Source organism: Xyrauchen texanus, chromosome 28 (genome assembly GCF_025860055.1).
Source record: "Xyrauchen texanus isolate HMW12.3.18 chromosome 28, RBS_HiC_50CHRs, whole genome shotgun sequence".
In the NCBI taxonomy this organism is placed as follows: domain Eukaryota; kingdom Metazoa; phylum Chordata; class Actinopteri; order Cypriniformes; family Catostomidae; genus Xyrauchen; species Xyrauchen texanus.
This window is the reverse complement of record NC_068303.1, coordinates 3,198,820-3,216,779: the sequence shown is the minus strand read 5'-3', so window position 1 is coordinate 3,216,779 and position 17,960 is coordinate 3,198,820. Positions and strand designations below refer to the sequence as shown.

At 38.4% G+C, this 17,960-nt stretch overlaps 1 protein-coding gene across 1 annotated transcript in view; it reads right to left on the bottom strand.

The window, feature by feature from the left end:
- Positions 1-9,036: 9,036 nt before the first annotated feature.
- The window catches only part of LOC127621622 (exostosin-like 3), a 38,279-nt gene continuing 29,355 nt past the window's right edge, over positions 9,037-17,960 (bottom strand). Inside the window, exons 4-6 of the mRNA XM_052095300.1 lie at positions 16,063-16,207; positions 13,026-13,154; positions 9,037-11,880 (exon numbers count right to left, since the gene is read on the bottom strand). Of these exons, the coding sequence (XP_051951260.1) occupies positions 11,671-11,880; positions 13,026-13,154; positions 16,063-16,207 (484 nt within the window). The 3' untranslated portion in view covers positions 9,037-11,670. The remainder of the gene's footprint in view (positions 11,881-13,025; positions 13,155-16,062; positions 16,208-17,960) is intronic.

Sequence of the window (17,960 nt, the reverse complement as noted above, 5' to 3'; positions counted from 1 at the left end):
TTGTGTTGTTTCAACAGCACCAGAGTTGAGACTAAAAGGGATAGTACACCCAATGTCTCATGTTGCTCCAAATCTGTATGACTGTCTTTTGTAAACACAAAAGGAGATTTAAGGCAAAATGTTAGCTTTAGTCACCATTCACTTTTGTTGCATGGAATAAAGATGCCATGAAGGTGAATGGTGACTGAGGCTAACATACTGCAGTATCTCCTCTTGTGTTCTACAGAAAAGTAATGCGAGTTTGGAACAACATGAGGGTGAATAAATGATGACAGCATGTTGAATGAATTATCCATTCAAACATTAACATGTAATCAAAATGGACTGGATATCCCTGGAAATGTCACATTATGCAAGTAAAATAAAGTTGTGATTGCGATTTCACGTTGACTTCAATTATGATTCACTACTGGTTTATTGAATCAGCAATTCATTTCATAAGCAGCGAAAGGAAAAATATTTGCCATCACACTAACCGTGTCCTTTTGTTAAAACCATTACAGAACAAACACGTGCAGCTCTTTTTTGAGTCTTGGCAGGAATTATAGTGGGGGAAGATGAAACATTAATGCATTCAAGATTTGAAATGAACTGCTCCATTACGATATTGTTTTGGTTTGATCGTTAGCTCACCTTAAGATGTGCATTGGAGATATCGAATGCCACTTTTTATACTCTCACGAAAATATTGTTTTATCCTCCTGAGACCAGAGCATGACTGCTGTTTGATTTGTAACTAGTAGCCCTTAAGAAACGTGCAAAATATATAAATATATACAGTGCATCCGGAAAGTATTCCCAGTGCATCACTTTTTCCACATTTTGCTATGTTACAGCCTTATTCCATAATGGATTAAATTAATTAATTTTCTCAATATTCTACAAACAATACCCCCATAATGACAACGTGAAAGAAATTTGTTTGAAATCTTTGCAAATTTATTAAAAATAAAAAATGAAAAAAAATCACATGCTCATAATTATTCACAGCCTTTGCTCAATACTTTGTTGAAGCACCTTTGGCACCAATTACAGCCTCAAGTCTTTTTGTGTATGATGCTACAAGCTTGGCACACCTATTTTTGGGGGACCTCCATCCGGTTGGATGGGGAGCGTCGGTGCACAGCCATTTTCAGATCTTTCCAGAGATGTTCAATCGGGTTCAAGTCTGGGCTCTGGTTTGGCCACTCAAGGACATTCACAGAGATGTCCCGTAGCCACTCCTTTGTTATCTTGGCTGTGTGCTTAGGGTTGTTGTCCTGTTGTCCCAGTCTGAGGTCCAGAGTGCTCTGGAGCAGGTTTTCATCAAGGATGTCTCTGTACATTGCGGCATTCATCTTTCCCTCGATTCTGACTAGTCTCCCAGTTCCTGCCATTGAAAAACATCCCCACAGCATGATGCTGCCACCACCATGCTTCACTGTAGGGATGGTATTGGCCAGGTGATGAGTGGTGCCTGGTTTCCTCCAGACATGACGCTTGCCATTCAGGACAAAGAGTTCAATATTTTGTTTCTCATGGTCTGAGAGTCCTTCAGGTGCCTTTTGGCAAACACCAGGTGGGCTGTCATCTGCCTTTTACTGAGGAGTGGCTTCCGTCCGGCCACTCTACCATACAGGCCTGATTGGTGGAGTGCTGCAGAGATGGTTGCTCTTCTGGAAGGTTCACCTCTCTCCACAGAGAAACGCTGGAGCTTTGTCAGAGTGACCATCAGGTTCTTGGTCACCTCCCTGACTAAGGCTCTTCTCCCCAGATCGCTCAGTTTGGCCGTGCAGCCAGCTCTCGGAAGAGTTCTGGTGGTTCCAAACTTCCATTTACGGATGATGGAGGCCACTGTGCTCAGTGGGACCTTCAATACTGAAGAACTTTTTCTGTACCCTTCCCCAGATCTGTGCCTCAATATAATCCAGTCTCGGAGGTCTACAGACAATTCCTTTTACTTCATGGCTTGGTTTGTGCTCTGACATGCACTGTTATCTGTGGGACCTTATATAGACAGGTGTGTGCCTTTCCAAATCATGTCCAATCAACTGAATTTACCACAGGTGGACTCCAATATATATATATATACTGTTACAGAAATACTCAAACCAGCCCGTTTGGCACCAACAATCATCCATGATGCAGTGCAGTACATAAAATCATACAGATACGGGTCAGGAGCTTCAGTTAATGTTCACAACCATCAGAATGGGGAAAAAATGCAATCTCAGTGATTTGGAGCATGGCATGTTTGTTGGTGTCAGACGGGCTGGTTTGAGTATTTCTGGGATTTTCACACAACAGTCTCTAGAATTTACTGAGAATGATGCCAAAAACATCCCGTGAGGGGCAGTTCTGTGGACGGAAACATCTTGTTGATGAGAGAGGTCAACAGAGAATGACCAGACTGGTTTGAACTGACAAAGTCTACTGTAACAGATAACCACTCTGTACAATTGTGCTGAGAATATCATCTCTGAATGCTGTTCTGAGATACAGGTTTGCACAGTTTTGGTGGCACGAGGGGGACCTACACAATATTAGGCAGGTGCTTTTAATGTTGTGGCTGATAGTGTGTGTGTGTGTGTGTGTGTGTGTGTATATATATATATATATATATATATATATATATATATATATACACATACACACTCACTAAGGATTATTAGGAACACATGTTCAATTTCTCATTAATGCAATTATCTAATCAACCAATCACATGGCAGTTGCTTCAATGCATTTAGGGGTGTGGTCCTGGTCAAGACAATCTCCTGAACTCCAAACTGAATGTCAGAATGGGAAAGAAAGGTGATTTAAGCAATTTTGAGCGTGGCATAGTTGTTGGTGCCAGACGGGCCGGTCTGAGTATTTCACAATCTGCTCAGTTACTGGGATTTTCACACACAACCATTTCTAGGGTTTACAAAGAATGGTGTGAAAAGGAAAAACATCCAGTATGCGGCAGTCCTGTGGGCTGAAAATGCCTTGTTGATGCTAGAGGTCAGAGGAGAATGGGCCGACTGATTCAAGCTGATAGAAGAGCAACTTTGCCTGAAATAACCACTCGTTACAACCGAGGTATGCAGCAAAGCATTTGTGAAGCCACAACACGCACAACCTTGAGGCGGATGGGCTACAACAGCAGAAGACCCCACCGGGTACCACTCATCTCCACTACAAATAGGAAAAAGAGGCTACAATTTGCAAGAGCTCACCAAAATTGGACAGTTGAAGACTGGAAAAATGTTGCCTGGTCTGATGAGTCTCGATTTCTGTTGAGACATTCAGATGGTAGAGTCAGAATTTGGCGTAAACAGAATGAGAACATGGATCCATCATGCCTTGTTACCACTGTGCAGGCTGGTGGTGGTGGTGTAATGGTGTGGGGATGTTTTCTTGGCACACTTTAGGCCCCTTAGTGCCAATTGGGCATCGTTTAAATGCCACGGCCTACCTGAGCATTGTTTCTGACCATGTCCATCCCTTTATGGACACCATGTACCCATCCTCTGATGGCTACTTCCAGCAGGATAATGCACCATGTCACAAAGCTCGAATCATTTCAAATTGGTTTCTTGAACATGACAATGAGTTCACTGTATTAAAATGGCCCCCACAGTCACCAGATATCAACCCAATAGAGCATCTTTGGGATGTGGTGGAACGGAGCTTCAGTGCCCTGGATGTGCATCCCACAAATCTCCATCAACTGCAAGATGCTATCCTATCAATATGGGCCAACATTTCTAAAGAATGCTTTCAGCACCTTGTTGAATCAATGCCACGTAGAATTAAGGCAGTTCTGAAGGCGAAAGGGGGTCAAACACAGTATTAGTATGTGTTCCTAATAATCCTTTAGGTGAGTGTATATATATATATATATATATATTTTTTTTTTTTTTTAGACCAAATACTTTTCTAAAAATACATGTCCACATATATTAGCGGGACTATGTTGTAAAATTGTGAATAATACCAAGCAATAGATAGTCCGATTTTTGTTTTTTTTATCAAATTGTTCATTATGTTTTCAGGAGTGTTGGTTATTCATGTTTTTGAGATGTTACAGACATTACATCAGAAATGAGCATAATTTATTCTGATTCAAAGTAATGTCCAGCATCATCCAATCACGGCCAACCATGTTAAAATAAAATGATACATTATAAATGGTGAATCTATGTACTGATTATCATCGTCACATGTGTGTCAAACATGTCGAGTGATCCAAACATCATCTGCAGCCTGAAACTGAACTTTTGGTCGGATATTAGCAGTGAATGCACTTGGCTACATAAGAAAGCTATAGGATGCTCCTTTGCTCCCTAATTAGAGAATGACTTAACCTCTGGTGTCTCAGGTTAATCCGATAGTCCAGGCGGGAGGATCTCGGAGCTCAAGCCCAGTCCTGTGCTCGAGCCCATCCATTATGACCTATCGTGTCACTTTGTGGTTGTCAAATGTTATTAGAACATGTTCATAGTTAATGTGCTAACCACCACTTGTGTGAACTTGATGGAAACAGACTTCATACATCCACTAAAATCACTGCCACCCCAGTTGATTAAAAGTCACTGAGCAAAAATGGCTAAGAAAAGTAAAGCTCCAGCAGCAGATGACACTTGCTTTGATATTCTAATGTTATCTAATGTAAAGATGGAAGGTGTTTGGACCGGAGCCGAAACACATTTCAGCACAGTTTAATGTCTGTTCTGTAACGTGATCCCCTCTCTCTCTCTCTCTCTCTCTCTCGCCACCTTTATTGATATCATGGTTCTACAAACTGCAAACAGGGTGCTAATTATGACATGGTACCACCAGTTTTTTGATCATGTACCATGGTGATAGCATGCTATTTTGTATATGGTAATCATTGAGTATCGTGGTATTTCCATCACTGTGCCATGATACCGCCACATTCCAGGGTGCTATGAAGGGGTAAGACATTTCATCATGAGGGAGTGTTTAACTATGTTGGGCTGGTTTACAGCTGGTTTGACCCTCTCATCAGTGTGTTTGAGAGAGACTGAGGTTTGATTACAGACTGCAGTTTGCAAATGTTCGACACATACTGTGGCTAAACTACAGACCTGCCTAAGCCAAAGACAAATGAAACCAGATGTGCTGAAGGCCCCTGATGCCCTGTGAATGCTCGATTAAGCGCAGCAGTCTGATTCTGGAAGTAAAAGTCCCCAATAATTGTTTTAATGATTGGGGTAATTGATTAAAGGTTTTTAAGTTATCATTATTATTATAAAGGCAGTGCTACTGTGAGCTTTGAGGTTGTTAATGGATGGTAAATGCTTCTGCTGATGTCATCAGTCTACTTTATTTTAACTACATTTTAAGAAGAAAATTAAAATGGGCTAAATAGTAGAATTTCTGGTGAATGACTACACTACCCATGAATCCTGAAGTGGAAACTCCACCAATCAGAGAATCACGTCAAAACGAACTCTGCAGCAGCCACCCACTCCCATGATGCAATGTGAATGAAGCAATCGAGTCACTCTCCCTACACTCTCAAATTCAGGGCAGTTTCTGAGCATTTAGGGCCCTAAGCGAAATCCTACAAATAAAAAAGGGGCCACTGGTGGCTCAAGGGCCCCTGAGCAGCCGCTTATAGCTAGAAATAGTCCTGCTCATACTACTTTTATATTTGAATATCTATCTGAATAGTTTGCAATAAATGTAAAATACATTGTTTCTATATAATTATAATCAACCAATTTAATTCAATAGTTATATATGTTTCCATTGTTTTTTATTTGCATGCATCATTCGTAATGCTAAATGGGATTTGGTTAGATTTAGGTTTAAGGTTTGGGGTAGGGTGGTCGCTTTTGTTGATTTAAACTCAGATTACTAACCTTAAAATCACCATCTGTTTGGGAGACCTTTTAACTTTCTTTTAGCGCCACACAGTGGACATTTCTACTCGAAATTGCAAAAAATAATAATATTAAATGATGGAAATAATATTGTTATGCAAAATGTCGCCACAGTCATGTAATTTTCACGAGATCAGGCTGACCTTTCCATAAGCATAGTTTCATTGGTATTTAAACTCACTATAGTTTAAAAAAAAAAAATGTAGTTGATCCCCACATTTGCCCACAGCACTGTATTTTACTCTCAGTGCTGTGGGCAAACGTGACATGATTGAATCCAGCCTACAAAATTTATTAAGATTGTTCCACCTTTTCCTCCATTTCCTGCCCTAATTATGACCACCTGCCAAACATGCTGTTGGTTCTCCGCATGCCACCAAAACAGCACCAACCCGCCGATGCATGGACTCTACAAGACCCCTGAAGGTGTCCTGTGGTATCTGGCACCAAGACATTAGCAGCAGATCCTTCAAGTCCTGTAAGTACGAGGTGGAGCATCCTAGGATCGGACTCTCACAAATGGTCAATCGGATTGGAATTTTGATGCCAATGCAACACCTTGAACTCTTCATCATGTTCCTCAAACCATTCCTGAACAATGTGTGCAATTTGGCAGGGCGCATTATCCTGCTGAAAAAGGCCACTGCCGTCAGGGAATACCATTGCCATGAAGGGGTGTACCTGGTCTGCAATGATGTTTAGGTAGGTGGCACATGTCAAATTTACATCCACATGAATAGCCGGATCCAGGGTTTCCCTGCAGAACACTGCCCAGAGCATCGCACTCCCTCCAGCGGCTTGTCGTGTTCCCACAGTGCATCCTGGTGCCTTCACTTCCCCAGTTAAATGGCGCACACGTACACACGGACGTCCATACTGTTGGTAGGTGCTCACCACAAGCCTTGCCGTTTCAGAGATGCTCTGACCCAGTCATCTGGCCATAACAATTTGTCCATTGTCAAAGTCGCTCAGGTCTTTACTCCTGCATTCAATACGTTGAGTACGAGAACTGATTGTTTGCTCGCCATCTAATCTACCCAGACCTTTAGGAGATGATCAACATTATTAACTTCACCTGTGAGTGGTCATAATGTTTTGGCTCATCAGTGGGTGGATATACAATTATATTTTTATTTTTTTACATAAACTGGCATGGGGTAAACACTTTTGAGTGACTCAAATGGTTGTTTAAAGCTTTGTCGCAAAAATCGTAGTACACTGAATCGACTTCACAGTACTAATAAGCACTGATGTTCAATTTACACAGATCTCACAATGATGAAAGAGACAATGACACTGGCTTTATTAGTTGGTTTATTAGTGTTTTTGAAGAAGTTGTCAGTTATAACTTTTGCTGGCATTTAGCACTTTTCTACAGATGGTTTGTCATCATTTAAAGTCCAATCCCAAAGGCCATGCAGTCTTCCCAATAATGGAAAAATAATACAAATACAAACATCAGTTCCTGACCGTTCAACATTTATACACATAACGAAACCATGGGCATGAAACAATGCCATCCTTGATTGTTCATATTGAACTGAGGGAAACAGAGCCACATTTCTGTTTAAAAACTCATTCATTTACAATTGTGGAGCCATTTTTCTCCATGTACCTGTTCAGCATGTCAGGACAGTCCATCATGAATTAACCAAAGGTAAAAAAAAAAAAAGTCTGAATAATAAACTGGATATTCTCAAAGGCATGTCAGTTTTGTCGACTCGAGGGTGAAATCAGGCTGGCAGAAGGTGCCACAGGTAACATCCAGGCACAGGAAAAAATACTTGAACCGCTTAGAGAGTTAAGCAAAGCGAACTTCCTGAAAACTTTCCTGTACACTGACAGCTAAACTGAATGCACTTCCCATTACTGTTATCTTTATCAAATCTGTGCTCATATCTGGAACTCATGTACAGATTTCAGTTTGTAGTTACACCTATATCTCTTACACTGAACCGTCTGATTAACAACAAAAATCTCACATTCACACTATGCTGCTGGATAAAATGAAAACTGTCAAGAACTTGTCACAGGACATGTTTCACCCCAAATCAAAGAAAAATATTAGAAAGTTATAGAGAGATATTTCACCCAAAAATCAAAATTCTGTTATCATTTACTCACTATAATGTTGTTCCAAACCCATGTGACTTTCTTTGTTCTGTGGAACACAGCGGGAGATGTTAGACAGAATGGCAGCCTCAGTCACTATTCACTTTCATCATATGGAAAAAGATGCAATGAAAGTGAATGGTGACTGAAACTAACATTCTGTCTAACATCTTTTGTGGTTAGGAACAACATTATAGTGAGTAAATGATGAAAGAACTTTCATTTTTGTGTTACTTTCCCTTTAATGAAATTAAGCCATTTTTTAAATATTTTTGCATAAATTATTTTCATGACAATTGAGCAGATTTCCCCATCAGTAATACATACCACCGTCTTGCGAAAAGAAAATGATACATAATTTAAATTGTACACTTTGCTGTAATGAATTACATTTTTGATGTTTAAAAGATTTTTTCCCACATTGCATCACTGCGACTCTGGGGAGGAAATGTGCTTCCTTGTCATGAAAAACATCACAATGCAAACTTAATAGTCTTAAAGGCTTAATAGTCCCAAAAAGTGCTTCATTTCTTGCATAAATAAAATAAGCACATTTTTAAGCTAATTAAAGACACATGTAGGATGTTTTTTTTGCATGGCAATTAAGCACATTTCCTATCTAAACATTATATATTATTTAAATTGTTAAGCATTTATGAATCATGGTATTATTTGTTGGACTGCATTACATTTGTTTAATTCAAGGAAAAAAAAAATGACAATAATTAATACTTTTTTAACTGTACTTACATTAATGGTCATCTAAAATGAAGCATCATTTAGAATAATATGAAATACAAAAAAGTTTCCCCAAAAATTTCAATCATTGTTTTCTCTCCCCTGTGTTGTTATAACCCCATATGACTTTCAAAAGTCTAATAAATTATTCAATGAGACTCATGATTGTTATGAAAGCATACGATAAGATTAGGTGAGAAAAAAACAAAATCGAATGTATTATTTAGAGAAAATGTTCACTGACCGTTGATCTCCTGTGCGCGTTCATGATAGGGGCTGGAGGGGTTCAAGCGAAAACTCTTTTATTATCTAAAAACAGGTCTACTACAGCGATAGCAACAACAGCACACAACACAAAGAACAGAACTTACTAAACATGCCTGAAGAGTTTGTAGTCAGAGAATTGATGTATTTCTATGCCCAGCCTTTTTTAAACAGAGCAGCCACAGTCACACAGTGTTCAAACCTGACGGCAAACAACATGCGATAAAAGGTATATTTTCTATGGTAATCAGAGTTTTTGTCCTAACCAGCGATGGTTTATTCTATCGATTGCTTGTTTTCTATTTTCGGCAACCGAAAATACTTGCACTGGTCCAAAAACTTTCTCATAACAGTATATTAAAGTCAGCATCTCATGAGCCAGTTAAAAACTACTTGACTTTGGCCGTGAATGTTACACCTACTGAATGTTTTTGCGGAGGTCTCTCTCTCTTCAAGTCTGTCACAAATACTCACCGGTTCAGAATGGAGAAGAGGTGACAGAAATTCCTGCCTACTCCATCTCTCTGTTTGATAGAAGACTCTGGTTAAAATAAAATAAGGCTGGGCATAGAAATGCATCAATTATTCTAGTACAACCTCTTCAGACATGTTTAGAAAGTTCTGTTCTCTGTTTTGTGTGCAGATGCGTTGTGCTCTTTTGTTGCCATATCTGTGGTGGACCTGTTTTTAAATAAACAAGATTAGTTTTCAATTGAACGCCCCAATGTCGCGAGGGGCCTGCGTGAACTGTTGCTCTCGAGCCCTATCATGAATGCTCACAGGAGATCAACGGTCAGTGAACATTTTCACTAAATAATACATTCGAGTTCAGTTTGTTTCTCACCAAATCTTATCGTATGCTTTCATATCAATCATGAGTCTCATGGAATAATCTATTAGACTTCTGAATTATACTTTTGTGCCCTTTTGAAGCTTGAATAGGTGGTCACCATAAACTACCATTGTATGACATCACAGAGCACAAACATTTTCACAATTTCTCTCTTTGTGTTCAGAAAAAGAAAGTAAGTCTTATGGGGTTATAACAACACAGGGGTGTGAAACAATGACTGAATTTCCATTTTTGGGTGAACTATTCTTACATTACGGTAAAATGCGGCAAACGTGTTTAATTGTCATGAAAATAATATAAAATGCAAACATTCTTAGTAGTCCCAAAAAACGGGCTGCACTTTCTTGGGAAATTATATTTTGCATAAAGTCTATTTTAAGGACAATTATTGACTTTTTTTTTACAGTGATTTATGGTAATTAAACCATATTTCACCCACTAAAATTACTTAAATTGTAAAGTATTTATAAATCATGGTATTATTTGTTGTACTGCATACAAAAAATGGTATTACAGTAATTAACTTATTAAATCAGCATTTGCAGTAATGTCACCATTGAGAGTAATGAAAATTAAGTAACCTCATGTGAGAATTTGGGGAGGGGGTGCTTAATTGCCTTGAAAATAGTCACAAAAAATTGTCTTAACATACCTAAAAATGTTCCCAAAATGTAAATTTTAGCATAAAGAAAATAAGAATATCATAAGCATTTGCAGTGATATTATTAGCATGGAAAAATTCCGATATATAAAATATATAATCGGAAGTATTTATAAATCATAAACTGCATTCAATTTATGTTGATTTAAATAGAAGAAAAAAAATTTAGTACATAAAAAAAATTAAATACTTAGTAATAAAAAATGTTTTTAAACTTGGTAAAGTCCAGTCACATTACGGTAATGTAAATTTGGGGGGACAATATCCTTAACTGCCATGAAAATAATTTCACAATGCAAATATCTTTATGCAAATATCTTTGTTCAAAATGTATTTCTGTTTGTTTAGATTTTGGGGTAAATTCTGATAACATACATTTCTATGTGAGACTCATTTGACCTTATTAAAATGACACAAACAAGACGTGGTTATCCAGCAAAAGACGTTGAATTCCTTATTCTGTTATATCCAGACATTTTGTTTTCTGGTATGATTGTGACGGAGGTGAACACATTCAATGATTTGATCTGGTGCTTATCCTATGCAGTGATGTTTAATGTTGTTGCGTTCACACAAATGAACTGTATTAGTCTTGTGCTATTCTTACAGATGATCAAAAATGACTTGATGTGGATTAGTGACGTTTAGTCACCGACATCCAACAGAAAACGCACACACAGTCATTCACGCTCACAAGACACACAAACAAGTTAAAAAAAAATGATGACCATCAGTGCGTTTTATACAAGAGAGTATATAGAATGTAAAAATAAAAACATAAACCGTTTAGAGTGATGACACATCTGTTTTTTTCCAGTTATGGCATCAAAAATAGCCTCCATTTGCCCGTAACTCTGCATTTTCAGTCAGTATAACAGGATTCAAATTTTCGTTTGACACCCAATTACATTTCCCAGTTGCAGATGTCCACGTCATTTTCCCACGACTGTTAAAAGTGGTGCAAATAAAACCTGTAGTGGTTGCCGATGAATCAAAACGCCTGATGGTAATAGTTTCTTCCCGTATTTGTACTCCCTTCACTTCAAGGGAGACAAATTCCACGTAAAATTCTCCGATATTTACAAGAAAGCTTTATTTTCCTTCACATCCCCAGAGAGACAACGTCCTATGTCAGTTTTCCGTTGGATTTCTGTGCTTCTTTCCGTCCCCTAAATGAATTTAAAACACTTTGTCTTGTCATGGGGCAGTCGAGTCTTGAAGAGTACGGAGTCCACTCTGAACTGAGTGTATAGCAGCGGCATGTATCCGTAGACTTTTACGAAAAAGTTGATGCACTTGTGACGCTCGTGGAAGTGCGAGTCGTCGTGCGACAGAGCCTGCGGACAGCCGGGGCAGCGGAAAGTCCACCGTGACGTCACCTGAGAGGGGAACGCCGGGAAGAAAACAAATCGAGATGTTAAAGGATTAGTCTCTAAGCCTAAACTTCTCTTGTGTTTCATTTGTCATTTGGAGCCACTTGAGGGTAGGTAAATGATGAAAAAATTCTAATTTTGGAGTGAACCATCCCTTTAAATTAACATCATCCAAAGATGACGGACAAAGCGTCTTATTAGCTCCATAACACAATATCATCTCATTTATTTATGTAGTTTGATTTCCCATTTCAATCAGCTTTTCAGTGTTAATAACAGGAACGTAATTGATTTCCCTAACCCGCTGGGACACTATCAGCCGGAGACCAGACTAATAATGCCATTGAAAATCCATCAGATTTCATTATCCGTTAATTCATAGCCCGCTCTTTCATTCAGAGAATGGAATTCAGAATATCAAAGGCTTTTAATCTTACCGAAATCCTGCCGTATAATCCCCCTTATATCAATTCTGTTGTAACACACAAGCATAAAACTGGAAAAGAAGGTTCAGTTTCAACCCCGGTCAGGTCAATTTTATGTTTGGTTATTGGACATACAATAAAAAGGCCAAACAATTCACTATAAAATCAGAAGAAAATGTATAAATTAGGGATGCACCGATGTATCTGCTGCCGATGATCGTCGGCATATCAGTTATAAGCATGAAAACACAAATATTAAAAACCGATGATAATTTAAAATCGAATGTTTGACACTACTTTTTGTACTAAAAAATGAATTAGATTACATCCAACACCCAAACACGTTCTACACTGGTTTTGTCAGATTTACCCAAACACTTTACATACTGTAGTACTGAACATAAATGACAATCACAGCCAATCAGAGCATAGTTGGTGTCTAATGAATAGCTATGGGGATTTCAGTGGGGGCGAGGCTGCTATGTACAGCACAACATAAATAGAAACCAAGCAACCAACAAAATGTCGTCATGTCTGATGTGGTCGTGGCTGGTTTGAAGCAAACGCAAATTAACTTGAGAGAAATGATTTATTGCATGATGCCTGGTTAGGTCTCTGTGTAAGGCAGACCAATGGTATGACTGAGCAAGAAACTGCAAATTGGTTTCAAATGACCTTGAATGTGCTAAAATTACATTGTGAAACTTTTGCCAACAGCCCACTCACCTTGATGGGGGGTTTGCGTGTGATATGCGACACCAGGAAGTTCATGGCAATGTCCTCGCAGTTGATGTACTCGTCCACCATGTCACGGATGGCTTGAGGCATGACGTTTGAATAGAGGAATGCGTAATACTGAGGAGAGCCACATATGACAAATATTAATAAAAACACAATTACATTTACATTTACGCATTTGGCAGACGCTTTTATCCAAAGTGACTTACAGTGCACTTATTACAGGGACAATCCCCCCCGGAGCAACCTGGAGTTAAGTGCCTTGCTCAAGGACACAATGGTGGTGGCTGTGGGGATCGAACCAGCAACCTTCTGATTACCAGTTATGCGCTTTAACCCACTATGCCACCACCACTCACAATTAAGAAATGAAAAGCAATTCAACATGCCATATGATGTTCTTCAGTTATGCTCGTAAATAAAACATGCCGTTTATTTATAATCGGAGAAATGAAGTATTATGTCTTGCATTTTGGATGAACAACAATTTCAGAAATGATTAAAAGGTCAAATTACCATATTATTAAACAGAAAGAGCCTTTTTTACATATTATTTTTTACAAAGTTCATTGGATGTAAATCATTAAAAGGATTTGTATTTAAAAATTGTGTTTTTAATTAAATCTACAGTGGTGTGAAAAAGTATTTGCCCCCTTCCTGATTTCTTCTATTTTTCGTACTAAATTAATTAGATCTTCAGTCGAGATATAACCATAAAACAAAAGCCAACATGAATAAACACAAAATATAGTTTTCAAATATATATATATATATATATATATATATATATATTTTTTTTTTTTTATTGAAGCAAAAAATGTACCCAAGACCTATATCACCCATGTGAAAAACTAAGTGCCCCTTTAAACTTAATTGCTTTGTGCCACCTTTACCAGCAACAACTGCAAACAAATGCTTCTGATAACTGGAGATCAGTCTTTCACAACGCTGTGGATGAATTTTGGCCCACTCTTCTTTGTAGAACTGCTTTAGTTCGGACACATTGGAGGGTTTTTGAGCATGAATTGCCTGTTTAAGGTCCTGCCGCAGCATCTCAATCGGGTTCAAGTCAGGACTTTGACTAGGCCACTCCAAAACTTTAATTGTGATTCTTTTGAGCCATCAGACTTACTCCTATGCTTTGGATTATTGTCTTGCTGCATAATCCAGTTGTGCTTGAGCTTCAACTCACGGACTGATGACTCCTTTAGGATTTTCTGGTAGAGAGCAGAATTTATGTTTCCCTTCAATTATTGCAAGTCACCCTGAAGCAGCAAATCATCCCGACACCATCACACTACCACCACCATGCTTGACTGTAGGTATGATGTTCTTTTTGTGGAATAAGGGGGTTTGATTTATGCCAGATGTAACCAAACAGGCCCACTTTTGACTCATCAGTCCACAGAACATTCTCCCAAAAGGTTTGAGGATCATCAATGTGTGTTTTGGCAAAATTCAGACGAGCCTTAATATTCTTCTGGGTTAGCAGAGGTTTTCTCCTCGCCACTCTCCCATGGATGGCATTTTTGGCTAGTGTCTTTCAGATAGTGGAGTCATGAACAGTAACGTTTATTGATGTGAAAGAGGCCTGTAGTTCCTTGGATGTTGTCCTTGGCTTTATTGTGACTTCTAGGATGAGTTGTCGCTGTGCTCTTGGAGGAATTTTAGAAGGTCAGCCACTTCTGGGAAGGTTCACTACTGTGCCAAGTTTTCTCCATTTGGAGATAATGTCTCTCACTGTGGTTCTTTGGAGTCCCAGAGGCTTTGAAATATCTTTATAACCCTGACTGATGTATTTCAGTCACCTTTTTCCTCTTTCGACCTTGGCATAGTGCGTTACTGGGAGAGACCTTTAATCCAACTTCATGCTGCTGAAAAAGTTCTATTTAGGTGTTGATTTGATTGAACAGGTCTGTCAGTAATCAGGTCTGGGTGTGTCTAGTCCAGCTGAACCCCATTATGAATGCAATTTAATAGATTTGGGGATTTAGTGACTTCAAATATTTTTTCACACAGGCCCAGTTGGTAATGGACAACTTGTTTGCTTCAATAAATAACATTATCATTTAAAAAGAGTATTTTTGTTTACTCAGGTTGCCTTTGTTTTATGTTAGATTTTAAAATTTTTAAAAGATTTTGTATGAGATATACAGAAAAACAGAAGAAATCATGATTTTTCACAGCACTGTAACTTACATTAACTGACCATTTGTTTAGATAGTGGCATGAACAAACACAAACTGATTATAACTAATAACACAAATTAACTATAAATTGTTTTGGCTCTGATTAGCAGATATTACCTCATTAACACACCTCATGTAATCCCAAATGTGTATGACTTTCTCTCTTCTACAGAACACAAATGTAGATTTTTAGAAGGATATTTCAGCTCTGTAGGTCCATACAATGCATGTAAATGTTGGCCAGAAACCTGAAGGTCTAAAAAGCACATAAAGGCAGAATGAATGCAATCCATACAACTCCAGTTGTTAAATCCATGTCTTCTGAAGTAATAAGATTGATCTGTTTCTCACCCACATCTATAAGTCCTATGTTATTCTAAATCTCCACTTCCACTGCAACATTCATTCTTCTTTTGTTTTAGCTGATTTTTCACATTCTTCGAGCATATCGCCAACTACTGGGCAGGGAAGAGAATTTATAGTAAAAAATACAAACATACTGATCTGTTTTTCCACACACACCTATTATATAGCTTCAGAAGATATGGCTTTAACCACTTATGCTGCATTTACTTGCTTTTTGGACCTTTAAAGTCCTGGCCACCATTCACTTGCATTGTATGGACCTACAGAGCTGAGATATTGTTCTAAAAATCTTTGTGTTCAGCAGAAGAAAGAAACTCATACACATCTGGGATGGAATAAGTGTGAGTAAATGATGAGAGAATTTTCATTTTGGGTAAACTACCCCTTTAGCCTCTAAAGTTTTGTCTATGTCTATTTTTGACACTGACCAAGTTGTGGAAATGTCAGAGCAGACAAACATTAATCTTAACCTTGTGGAAGAAGGCGGCACCCGTCAGCACCATGGAGAGCTCGCAAGAGTAGTTGGAATTGTAGAGCCAAGACTGGTGGTTTACATCCCAGGCATGAAACCTTCCCGGGAACCCCACGATCCGGTCTCTGGCCTCCCGCCACACCCTGAGAGCGGAGGAGAAAAAGAGATGAGATCAGTTCAAACTGGAGCAAAAGGCAAGACACGCAACAGCTTTCATTATATTACCTTAACAGCGCATTTATTCCTTCAGATATTTAGCCCAAATTTGAAATATTCTATGATCAGTTTCATTCCCATTATTTAACCATTAAATATCATTTTTTTAAGGTATGTGCAAAACTACATATATATTTTTTAAATCGACTAGTCAGTAAGCCCCCGCGACCCGACTTTGGATAAGCGGTTGAAGATGGATGGATGGATGGATAGTCAGTAGATAGACACCAATCAGGCGCATTTCTTAACAAAATACTATATGGACTCTAACTACAGCCCTTGAATAGCACAACTAACAGACATTAAACCAATAAATATCCTAAACTATGACATTTTATTGCACAAAACAAAAAAACAAACAAACAGAGATCTACAGATTAAATCACAGCAGGCAGTATGAAATGTATTATTAAATTTGGAACAAAAGCGGCATTTTGTTGGCTTAAGAGCATTAAAGGGAATCAATTTAGAGATGCATTAGAGACACTAAAACCCTCTGAGCAAAGTTGAATCTCTAAATACATCCCCTTTAAATTATCTCCAAAAAAAAAAAAAAAAAAAAAGTAAATAAATATATTTTTTAATGCTAAGAAGCAAATATAGATACATTAATCCAACCTCACTTATCGACTAGTCACTGTTTAAAGAGATATATTAAGAAAATGCTGCCTGTGTCTCTTACCACTTTCACTCCAAAACACAGCCCTGAAAAAGGCAGAAAACATTTCTAATGCTTACACAGTTTATATTTTTAAACCTGTCCTCCACATAAACAGGGAGGTACACAGAAGGGACGAATACTCAGTTTCCTTCAACTGTTGTAGACTTTATCAGGGCAGATGCTTTAAGTTCCTCACACCAACAACTGAATCTGCAGCTGTTCATTTGAACTCACCCATCACAAATAATGAATGCCAAACCACTGCAGGAATTGGATTTATACACACCAAAACAATTTTCAATGTGTATTTGAAAATCAAAATTTTCTCTAAACCTTTTGATCACATAAGAAGTGTCATTCTTAAAAATAAGTGTGGAAAGTTAATATCACGCACATCTGAACAATCGAACAATGCAATTATGTAATCAGCCAATCACGTGGCGGCAGTGCAGTGCATAAAATCATTCAGATATGGGTCAGGAGCTTCAGTTAATGTTCACATCAACCATGAGAATAGGGAAAAAATGCGATCTCAGTGATTTGGACAGTGGCATGATCGTTGGTGTCAGACGGGCTGGTTTGAGTATTTCTGGGATTTTCACACACAACAGTCTCTAGAATTTATTACGAATGGTGCAAAAAAACATCCAGTGAGTGGCAGTTCTGTGTACGGAAACGTCTTGTTGATGAGAGAGTTCAACAGAGAATGGCCAGACTGGTTTGAACTGACAAAGTCTACTGTAACTCAGATAACCACTCTGTACAATAGTGGGGAGAAGAATATTATCTCTGAATGCTATACTGAGATGTGGGTTGGAGCTCTTTTGGTGGCACGAGGGGGACCTACACAATATTAGGCAGGTGCTTTTAATGCTGTGGCTGATTGGTGTGTGTTTGACTTGGACCAAATAATAAAGAAAAGAAGCCAATAAGTACCCAACATAGATGGGAACTCTTTCAATACTGTTTAAAATGCAATGATATCTCAAGAAGTTGGTTAAGAAAGCTATATCGTATGA